This window comes from Elephas maximus, chromosome 2 (assembly GCF_024166365.1).
Source record: "Elephas maximus indicus isolate mEleMax1 chromosome 2, mEleMax1 primary haplotype, whole genome shotgun sequence".
In the NCBI taxonomy this organism is placed as follows: Eukaryota; Metazoa; Chordata; class Mammalia; order Proboscidea; family Elephantidae; genus Elephas; species Elephas maximus.
In genome coordinates, this window is record NC_064820.1 from 154830358 (window position 1) to 154841897 (window position 11540).

The 11540-nt window shown below is 50.2% G+C and overlaps 1 protein-coding gene across 22 annotated transcripts in view; it reads left to right on the forward strand.

The window, feature by feature from the left end:
* The window catches only part of LOC126070084 (protocadherin gamma-C4), a 166448-nt gene extending 157960 nt beyond the window's left edge, over window positions 1–8488 (forward strand). For all 22 annotated transcript variants that reach the window (XM_049873883.1, XM_049873882.1, XM_049873895.1 and 19 more), the window contains 2 exons: window positions 2047–2135; window positions 7522–8488. In XM_049873883.1, the coding sequence (XP_049729840.1) occupies window positions 2047–2135; window positions 7522–7748 (316 nt within the window). In that variant the 3' untranslated portion in view covers window positions 7749–8488. The remainder of the gene's footprint in view (window positions 1–2046; window positions 2136–7521) is intronic.
* The last annotated feature ends 3052 nt before the right edge of the window (window positions 8489–11540 follow it).

Here is an 11540-nt window from a genome sequence, read left to right on the forward strand (position 1 = left end):
ACTTGGTTAAAGTGGTGTCCCTAAATTATAAAGATATTTCTTAAATATATCTGGTTAATGAGTAATCTGTGGGGGATACTTGGAGACTGTGCAGTAACCTTGCACCTGATTTTAGTATTTTAGTATTCACCGATGATCCTTGCCTGAAATTGTTTTTACATGAGTGCGTAAAAAGTGGTGGTTTTCTATCACTCTTTCTACCTTTTTTTAGCTGGCATTCTTCTGCAAATCACCTGGATAATTTCTTCAGATGTAAATTTGCTGTCTTTTCCTAAGGGAAGCCTGGACTGACTGCCCCCCTAATCCTGACTAGGTCAGGACTCCCCTTATATCCTCTGGGTAGCCACTGCTCTTTGCCTTCATGGCACTTGTCACAACTGTAATTAAATAATATCAGCCTCTCAATGCAGACTGTGAATACCATGCAGATGGACTATTTCTGTCATGTTCACAGCTGTAACCCCCGTGCCCAGCACACGGTCCAGGACACAGTAAATGCTCAATAAATATTTATTGAATAAATGGACACGGAATTCCAACTCTTTCCACTTTTGAGAAGGAGAGATAAGATTCTGGCCTTTTTCTCCAACCCTAACGATTTTCGCTGTGGCTGTGTAGAGGGGGCACATGGCAGCTGTGGGCTCTGTTCAGAGTCTTAGACTGACTCCGTCTACCTGCAGATGGGGAGGCATAAGCAGGGACAGATCTTGGAAAATTGTGAAAGTCTTCATTGTGCTCACTGGCCGTGATAAAATATATTCTCTTACATACACACACACATACCCGCTCTCTCTTTTTCTCTCACATTCACATACTGTCTCATGCCTTCAAGGCAGGGGACCAGTCCTCCTGCCCTGTTGCAGCCCTCCCCCTGGTGCCAAATCCTCCTTACCTCATAGTGACCTTACCTAACTCTCCACTGCCAGTTCCATTCATCCAGGAAACAAATTTTTTGGGGAAACTTCTGTGTGCCAGACAGTGCTGGATTACTTAACAGACTGTGTGCCAGGGGTGCTTCCCCCCTCCAAAAAAACTAAAGCAATTTGATCCTTTAGACTCTAAAAAGGCATTAAAATAGTCACTATGGGAAAAATCCAAATTGGATTGGAATTCCTTACTGTTATTTTACAATTTCCTTTTTAAAAAATTTTGAATCACTTCACATTTTTTCAGTGCTTAGAGCTAAAGAAAAGTCTTGATTCATCCAGGTGCCAGGCTTTGTGCTAGGTGCTTCAGCCGGAACCAGGCAGACACAATCCCTGCTTCACAGAGCCCCATCCGGTGGAGGAGCAGACAGGGACAATAGCAATGACGCTGTGGTCAGTGCCACCACGGCGGGTGGGAGCATTCGGAGGCACCCAACCAGCCCGGATGGGTCTAGGGACCCCCTCTGATAGATTGCATTCACTTTACCAAGGCAGGGACTGGGGGACTGGTATTCTAGGCAACAGCATCTCCCCAGGATTTGTAGCAAAAGAGAGTTTGTGGAGTTAGGGAAGTATGTCAGAAAAGAAGGTTTAAGCATAAACTGTTTGGGAGTGGGGCCAGGGTGTTCCTGTAAAATAGGATGGGTAGGTTTTTAAGACCCATGGGTTTTATCCTAAGGGCTTAGGAAGTTATTGAAGTGATCACATTTGAGTTTTAGAAATCTCTCTCTTTCACTGCTCCAGGGTCCTTGGGGCCTCCCTTGCCTTTCTCTAGTTCTGGGATAATCTCTACTATTTCCTACCCTCACTGTCTTTCAGAGAGGGTCTGATCTCCCTGGCTGCTCTCACGGAGGGCAGGCTGCCATTTATGCCTACTCTGTACCTGCAAAAGACCATGGTAAATGCAACCTAACCAGTCAAGAACTGGTCTTGGGGACTGTCTTCTGGGGATCTGGCTTCTGAGTGATTGTATAAGCCACCTCCTACCTTGCTGAAAGGAAGCAGGTCTTGGCAGTTGAGTGGGGTTGGGGTACTAGATTTGGGAGCCCTGGGAGGGGACAGGAGGGGCATGAGCTGGGCTAGCCTGCGGGACTGTGCTCACCATCTTCTCTCTCCCCAGCTCCCAAAATGGCGATGAAACCGGCACCTGGCCCAACAACCAGTTTGACACAGAAATGCTTCAAGCCATGATCTTGGCCTCTGCCAGTGGTGAGTTGTGCCAATATGTGATGTAGGAGACCAGGAGATCTGGGGCTATGGGATGCATCCCACAGCCACCACGCCCTGAGACTAGACATCAGCCTCTGTTGAGTTTTGGATCTTTTGCATGGCCCAGAGGCCCATGACTCCAGGGCATAAAGCCAGGTGAAGGAACAGCAGAGGCACTGGGGACCCTAGAATGGGCAGAGGGTAGTGAACAAGCAGAGATCCATCAAGGAGAGGTGGGGAGTAGTGGTTAAGAGCCTAGCTCTGGAGGGGACAGTATAGATTGTGTCCTAGCTCTGCCACTTACTATCCTTGTGACATTGATCAATTTACTTTATCTCTCTAAATCTCAGTTTCCTCAGGCAAGAAATGAGCTTGGTGATCTCAAAAGGTTCTTGTGAGGATTAAATGAGATGATATCATAAAGCACTTAGTGTAACGCCTGGTGCATATAAGCCCTCAATCAGTGGAAGTGATTGTGGATGTTCCCAGCACAAAGAACACTGTATTTGAGACCTCTCCCTCTTCTCTTTTTTGCTGCTCAGAGTAGGACTTTGGTTTTCCCACTAGTCTAACAAAGAATCTCACATGCAATAGAGATTCAGCAAATGGTGGTTTTCCCTGAGGAGTCACTAGGGTCCTAAACAGGGAAGCAGAATATCACTAATAATTTAGAGCACAGGTTTTGGAGGCATGCTACCACTTAGCTGTGAATCTGTAGGCAAGTCACTAAGCTGCTCTGAGTCTCAGTTTCACCTACTGTGAAATGGGCACAATAACAACAGACCTCATTGTATTGTTGTGAGGGTCAAATGTAAGGTATAGGCTCAGGATTGGCAGAGAATAAGGGCACAATACATGATGGCTATAATTGATTATTATTTTTATTGACTTATAGGGGTGGGAGGCAAAATTAGAATAATGTTTATTAATAAGGACTAGCATCTGAAGCAGCAAATGCAGGGCTTATATGCAGGCTGGTTGAGGATTATATGAGGCTTATTGTAGAAGCTGGCATTGGCTGTATATAGTGAACTGAGAGCCTCCAGTACATCTGGAGGGCTGATGGGTAGAGAACCAGGCAAAATCTTAGTAATCATCATCATCATCATCATCACTACTGTGTGTTGTCCTGGGCGCAGGCTAGACAAACTTTATAAGCCTCATGTCAATTAATCTTGACAGCTCTACAAACCAGGTGTGATTATTTACATTTGACAGATGAGAGACTGGAGAATTCATTTGCCCAGGGCCTCCAGTGTTCTAACTGTAGCCTGACCCCAGTCTCACTCCTAAGCTCAGGCCCTTTCTACTAAGGTCACCATGTCTAGTTTTAGATCCAGCCTCAGTTTCCCTTTTAGCTAAAGAGATCTAGAGGCTAAACTCCTCCTAATGCCCTGGACTAGTCTGCCAGATTAGGATTGCCAGATAAAATACAGGGTGTCCAGTTAAATTTGAATTTCAGGTAAACAACAAATAAAATTTTAGTATAAGCCTGTTGCTATCAAGTCAATGCTGACTCATCACAACCCTATAGCAGTATAAGTAGGTCCCAAATATTGCACAGGACATACTATACGAAAAAGTATTCATTGTTTACCTGAAATTCAATTTTCACTGGGTGCCCTATATTTTTATTTGTTAATCTGGCAACCCTACCCCTAATCTCTGTGAGGTTGAGTGGGGCCAGGCCTGTGGTTGGTGAAGGGGCAGAGGAAGGAAGAGGTGCAGGGGTGGCCAGTCTGGCAGGCTATAATTTCAAAGAGGCCAAAACTAAGTATGGGAGAGGTGGCTGGGTCTGAGGAAATGCCAAGTCAGGATCTCAAGGAAAGTAAACAGTCAGGTATATTTAGCTGTTGTGGCCTTCAGCTCTAAGGACAGGAAGCAGACTTTTTAGCCTAAATCTAGATTTTAAAAACAGAAATGGAATCAGTGTTTAATGGCCCAAAACCATCCCAGAAGGTCCCCATGGGAGCCAGGAGTCAGTGCAGGCTCACTCCCCTGTCAGGGCCCCACCCCTCTGGCCCATACAGGCCTTGACCTGGGGCTAAGCCTGGGCCCTGGGGAATGGACCCTGGGGATGGAGGTGTCAGGGTCAAGCTCCTACTCTCACTTTCACACCCACTTCCTGGCCCTGAAACCACTGAGGTTCCTGGACTCCAGCCCAGCCAGGCCTGTGGGGCTGCTGAGGGGGGAGTAAGAGGGAGAGTAAGTAAGAGCCTTAGACACTCAGAAGGCTTTTTAAATAAACATACTGGGGAGGTGTGCACCGGAGGAGGCTAAGGTTTGTAGCTCAACAGGCTATAGTCTAGCTTGACTTGGTCTCACTGGGCTGCTTTGGAGTTGCTGCCTCAGGGCCAGGCCTGGGGTGGAAAAAGAAGAGTGGGTGGAGTTGTAGGAGAGGTTAAAGAGCTGGAAGCTGAGATTTCCTAAGAGAGGCTGGCAAAAGGACAGACGATGAGCAAGAAGGGAAAGAAGGTTGCTGCCCTTCTGTTTCTCCTTGGACTAAGGGGAGATCCTGGTCTCTGCCCAATGTGGGTCTTGTAGGTGTAGAGAGAGACCATACAGAGGTGATTCTATAGAAGGTCAAAGCTGGCAATCCAACTACCCAACTTCCCTCCACCCCACCCCTCGGACTGAGGCCTGAGTGATGCAGGGCTTTAGTTCATCAGTGGCAGAGCTGACCGACAGAATTCTTTCTGTTAACTCTGATGTCCACATCTTCTTCCCATCCTGGTTCAACCCACCCTCACCGGCTCCACCTAAGCCCTGCTGCTGGGGTGGAGGTGGGCAGCGGCTGACTGTCATTTTCACCCACTTGGGGGCACTTCTCAAAGACCCTGGGTTATGTAGGATGTAGATGGGCGTGGGCCAGGCTTGTTAACCAGTCAAGCCCTTCCCTTTCTTTTTCTGCCTCCCTTCTGTTTCTCCACATTTCCTCCTCACGCTCTTCTGTGTGTGCGCGCGCATCTCTCTCTCACTCTCAGGCGCCTCTGAGGTCTCCCCCCTAGCCCCTAAATCACTCCGGCATCCTAGCTCTTTGAAGGAGGATCTGGGCCCCTCTCCCCACTCCATTCCCAGGCTGGAAGAGGCCGACAAGAAAGGAGGGGAGGGGGCGGGGCAGCCAGGACCGGCTCCGTCCTGGAGTTAATTAGGGAAAATGGAGAAATCTCAGCGGAATGGAAGGGCTGGGGGAGAAGACCAGTCTGGGAAGGGGAGAAGGAAAGGGGCAGCTACTCCTTCCCACCTAACCCTTCTCCTGCACCCCCGAAGGCCCTCAGATCTAAGAATTTGGGGCTTGAAACCTGACGAGCCGGAGTGTGGAGGCGGAGGACCGAGGCTCATCTCTCCTTTCCCTTCCCTTATACCAGTCGCCCTTTCATGCCATTCTTTGAAGATATTTCCTGTCTCTGTTTCCCAATCCCTGGTTGGTGTCCCAGGATTACTCAGTCTCTCCGGCTTTAGTCACCCAGTCTGCCAGCTCCCAGGGTGGGGGAGGGGGGAGTAGGGGGTAGAGGAAGTTGGGGGAGGGGAGCTCTTCTGTCAGCTGGGCTGGGGCTGGGCTGGGCTTGCCCGGGGTTTTAACCCTCTCACCGCCAGAGGATTTCAGGGCCTCCCGCGGTGAGCCCGGGTGAACTACGCCAGGAGTCAGAGCTTCTGTTTTTCTTCCCGTTGATTCAGCTATGGCTGCTAACCAAAACGTCGCCAGTTCGAGTCTACCTGGGGCTCCTTGGAAACCCTATGGGGCAGTTCTACTCTGGCCTATAGGGTCGCTCAGAGTCGGAATCAACTGGATGGCAACAGACTTTTTGGTTGGTTGGTTGGTTGTTTTTGACTCAGTCAAGGAGAGTGTAGGGTAGAGGTAGTGACGTGTTGTATAGTAATAATAATAATAATAGCAACAGCTAATATTTATTGAGCGCTTACCAAGTGCCTGGGCACTGGCAGAAGTACTGTCCAACTCAATGCTCACAAAAACTTTAGGAGGTAGGTACTTAAGTGCCTCTCAACCTTCTCAACGTTCAACTCACCTGAGGATCTTGTTGAAATGCATATTCTGAGAGTGCGTTTCTAACTAGCTCCCAGGTGGTCCTGAGCTAGGGCTAGAATTTGTCTATTTGTCTCTCTGGACCCTAGTGTCCATGGGAAGTTGGGCTGGAGGCTGTCTGTGATGTCACCTAGCTGTAACACTCTGAGCTTATGTCTACCTTGCACCTAAGATGTCTGATTCCCGGGATCATCATCCTCTCAGCCTCATAGAACATGGCTCAGTTGTATCTTCTCTCCACCTTCTTTACCCTCAGAGTCATGATAAGGTCCTCCAAGCTGGTGGTGGTGGTGGTACCGCATACACTTAGGTACACTTAGCCCTGAATCCCACTCTAACACATACTGGCTGGATGGCCTGGGGCAAGTCTTTCGCCTTCTCTGAGCCTTGGTTCCCTCATCTGTAAAGAAGAGATAAGAAGTTAAAGGTGATCACACATGTAAAAAATCTACCTCAGGGCTTGGGCACAGAATAGGCAGTCGCTACTTGCTGTTATAAAATGAATACCTGAAAGAGCACCCTCTCTTAATTCATAAAGAACTACTGCATAACTACTCTGTGCTAGCCACTGGTTGGAGAATGATGGGAGGATATGTAAGACATGGTCTCTGCTCTCCAGGAGTCCATGGTCAAGTGTGAAAGCCAGAGAGGCTCCCTAGAGAAGTCCCTTGAGAAGGGCTAGGGCAAGGATTTGAGAGGCAGTGTCACTATGAGGGAAACCCTGGTGGTGCAGTGGTTAAGTGCTACGGCTGCTAACCAAAGGGTCGGCAGTTCGAATCTGCCCTGTGCTCCTTGGAAACTCTATGGGGCAGTTCTGCTCTGTCCTATAGGGTCACTATGAGTCAAAATCGACTTCATGGCACTGGGTTTGGTTTTGGTTTTGGTCACTATGAGTCAGAATCGACTCGACGCACTGGATTTGTTCGTTTGTTTGCTTTGGTCTCGGCCCTTAGAAAAATAGTAGCTAGCATGCTTTGAGCACTTATCATGAACCAGGCACTATTCTAGGTGTTTTACACATATTATTTAACCCTCACCAAAACCAGAAGTAGATACTATTATCTCCATTTTACAAATCAGAAAACTGAGGGTGCATAGAAGGGTTAGGTAGACTTGCCCAGGATCACGTAGTTAATAAGTAAAAGAGATTAGGAACCAAACCTAGGAGAGATTCTTAACTTCTACCCTTATCACTTTGTGGATAGAGACTGCTTTGGTGACCACCATATTCTCAGTGCTCAGTATGGACAGAGCCCAGAATACTTTGTAGGTATTCATTAACTGCATTTCCAACTGTTGAGGACCCCTAAGTTTAGCCCTGATCTTCCTTTGTCTCTGCAGAAGCTGCTGATGGGAGCTCCACCCTGGGAGGGGGCGCCGGCACCATGGGCTTGAGTGCCCGATATGGGCCCCAGTTCACTCTGCAGCATGTGCCCGACTACCGCCAGAATGTCTACATCCCTGGCAGCAATGCCACACTGACCAACGCAGCTGGCAAGCGGGATGGCAAGGCCCCAGCAGGTGGCAACGGCAACAAGAAGAAGTCAGGCAAAAAGGAGAAGAAGTAATGTGGAGGCCAGGCCTGGAGCCACGGGACAGCCTCCCTCCCCAACCAGTCCAGCCTCTCCCTACCTGCACCCAGGCCTCAGAATTTCAGGGCTACCCCCACAATGCTGGTAGGGGCCAAGGTCATGCTCCCCTTGGGAAACAAAAATAAGTGCCCAGTCAACAGCCCCCTCTCTGCCCCCAGAAGGTTGAATATGCAAAGGGAGTTCTACAGAGAACCCCCATCCAATCAGTCGCTGTGCCCATGGGGGTGGTGGGGTTAGTGTAGAAACCTAGAACCATTTATCACACCCCCTTTAGTTACAGCTGAAGTCCTCCATCTTCCAAATTCAATCAGGCCATCCATCCCCTGCTTCCTTCCTCCCTACCCAACTCCACCCCACTTCTGCAACAGCTCCTCTTGAGTAAGATGGTTAGGGTATTGAGGTACCAGGTAACCTAAAAAGGCTCGTAGTTCTGAAGAGTTGGAAGGGCATCTTGACCTCTTGGCCTCACCTTCAACTCTCAGACTTCCCCCAAAACATGGTTTGGTGCCAGTCCCTTCACCTCCTTCTAGAGCCTGAGACCAAGCTCAAGTTTTGGGGGACATGGTCACCATCCCCATGGTACTGATGCGTGCTGGATTTAAGGAGGGCATTTTGCTAACAAGCCTCTTCCCCACACCCTGGGGACCAGTCTTTTGTTTTTCATTGTTTGGTGTTCCCACTGCATGCTGTGACTTCCCCACCCCCTCCCCAAACAAGAGACTCCATTGCATGTTCCAAGACAGTATGGGGTGGTAAGATGAAGAAGGAAAAAGTGTGTGTGTGGAAGGGGGAGAGGGGGAGGAATGGACAGAGCCTGGACTCATCAGTTAACAGGGTCCTACAGGATACTATATATCCCTAGGGCACTGACCAGGTCCCCAAATTCCACCAGAAACAAGCACTGAGCTGGAACCCCACTCCCACAAATAGGGCTCATCCCAGGCAGCAAACTTTGGGTTGAGCTACCGGGACCAAAAGATTTAAACTGGCATTACAGTCCAAGGAAGCTCTGAGTGAGTGCGGGACCAGGTCTCCTGGAGAGGTCATAGGGGCCTCTGTAGGTGCTGGGTACTCCAGAGATGCCCTTCGTGGAAGGGTCCAGTGGTGCCCAGCAGAGAGGAGGGCCAGTTAGACCATGCTTGGTCCCTGGGTTGGGGAGAAAAGGAGCAAGTGGACAGAAAGTCTCAGCCCACAATCGGGACTTCTCTACAGTGCCCCTGCACCCCTCAAGGTCCTTCACCTTGCCAGGTGCCATTTCTTCTCTGTGAAGGCCACTGTCCAGGCCCCCAGTCCACCCCCAAGTGGTGAGAGCCTGGTTAAAGTCCCCCAGTGCCTCCTTGTGTATAGACCTTCCTCTGCCCACTGCCTTGTGGGTCCCGTTCATCCAGCGGGGCTGCTAGAGAACCCCACCCCAGCCCTTACAGTAGTGTAGAGCCCCCTTCCTCTTCAGGCTGGTGTAGAATAGCCAGTAGTGTAGTGCGGTGTGCTTCTTACGTGATGGCGAGTGGGCCTCGGGCGGCGGGCTCTGAGCAGCCGTCTGTCCTTGAACCTGCCTGCAGCAGCCTGTGCTGTGTTTTGTGCTGTGTCCACGCGCTGCGGCGACCCCCTCCCCTGTACTGACTCCTTCTATAAGCGCTTCTTTTCGCATAGTCACGTAGCTCCCCACCCCACCTCCTTCCTGTCTCGCGCAAGTTTTATACTCTAATATTTATATGGCTTTTTTTCCTTTAAAAAAAATAAATAAAATGGTTTCTTCTGAAAGGTTGACCGTTTCTGTGTAAATATGGAGGTTCCTGGCATATACGGATGAAATGATGAGCTGGAAGGTGTGTGATGGAAGGCCGGGGACCGAGGTGATGATCGTGTTTGCGACTTGGTTTTGTGTCACTACGTGTCTAGATCTATGTTTCTGAGTTGTAGGTGTGTTGCTGTATGTGCCTGTGAGTTGTCTGTATGACTGTCAGATGTGGCTGTGTAAGCTTGCAATATCGTTGTGCATATGTAAGTGTGCAGTTGAATCTGTATACGACGATTGCGTGGAATCGGCTTGCGAGTTCTTTGTGGGGGTGGGGATTTTTGAGTAAGGTGTGTCACTGTGTAATTGAGTGTGCGTACAGTTGCACGCTTACGGCTATCTCGGTGGTTTTGGTTCTAAGCGGCCAGTCTCCAGGCAGAAGAGGCGATCCTGGCGCGGGCGGGAGCGGGCTGGCGCGGAGAAACAACACTGGTGCGGAGGGTTTCCCTAGTTCCCGCCGCTTCCCTGCTAAAATTACCTGCCTGAAGCGTCCTTGAGGGCTTCGTGGGAGGAGGGTGAACTCTGTCCTTTGCCCGTCCCGCTCTCACCCCCGCTGCCCAGGAGTTTTGGGAATACCATGGGTTCCTCCGGTACCTTGGCCTGTTTCCCCACCTGAAATTCGCCTTCTCACTCACTGCACTGCAGCAAAGCCAAGGGAGTTGGAGGTCCATCCCTTTCTTGCAGAGGTAAAGGAGACTGAACGGGCGTGCAGGAAATCAGATTGCCCACACAGCACCCTCTCCGCTCCCTCTCTTTGGTGCTTTTCCTTTCACCCTTGGGCACTTCCATCTCCCCGCCCCCTCCACCTGCCTGCTGGAGGCACAGTGGAATTCCGACGTTACAGCAGCCCAGGAAAAGCTGCGGATAACACTGAGGGGGAAGGAAGATGGGAGGAGTGGAAAGGGAAGAAATACGTGGGTCACCAGGGAGTCTACGATACCCAATCGCTGGGCGAGATGTGGCTGTCTCTGGGCTTCCTCTGCGGTGGAGTCTCAAATCGGTCACCAGTCCTCCCTGCTCCCAAAGTCTGTTGCCATGGAAACCAAGCCTTCCAACTATACATCTAGGGGGCGAGTTTCTTGCGTGGGAGGGTGTGCGCATGGTTGCCGAGATCTAAGCTGGGGTTTGTTTCTGTGTCGGGCTGTGGAGGGGCGGAGTGCCAGGGTGCCTGGGTTCTATTCCTGGCAAGGCAGTAGACTGGCAGAGCGCATAAACAGCTGCTGTTGGTCCCCTAATTGGTATGTGTGCCCATAAAGCTCTGAGCCGGAAACGCGTGGCCTTGGAGCGGGGGCGGGGTAGGCAGGCAGCCCACTCCCACACCGGCCATACTGGGGAGGCAGCTGCCCAGGCTCCAGGCAGGGCTATTTAAAAGGCTTTTATTTCTAGCTCCAGTGCCTGCCCAAATGGGTTTGTGGTCTTCTGCAGGCCCCTCCATGTCTATCTTGGGCCTGCTCATTGCTTTTAAGGTTTCTTTGTGCAGGTCACAACGTGCTCAGACAAGTATGCCTGAGGAGCAGAAGTCATCTGGAGCATGACCTCAGTCTACTGACCTCTGCTGGGCAGGCTCAGGTTTCTGCCCCAGTGTAAGCCCCTCTAGTCAGGAATGTGGTGTGTGGCCACTAAATGAGTGGTGAGGATGGCAGAATGGGAGCCAGATGCTTCCCTCTGCCAAAGAGGAACCAATACTGCCAGGAAACTGTGACATCTGGGGAATGGGGAGGTGAGTTCAAGAAAAGGGCTCCAAACCAAGAGAGAGCAATGTGGATGCGCAAGGGAACTGACCTGGGCTTTGACTCTTTTATGGAGGTCAAATGCCCTAAGGTGAACTCTGATGGGACAGAAGCCACCATGTATTAATCATCTCTGTAGCCCGGTGCCCAAGCAAAGTGTCTGGCACATTATGGGCACCTTAAGTTTTTTGACAATGATTTGTCAGGTCAACCAAGAGTGTGGGAAAGAGTAAAGGAACATGG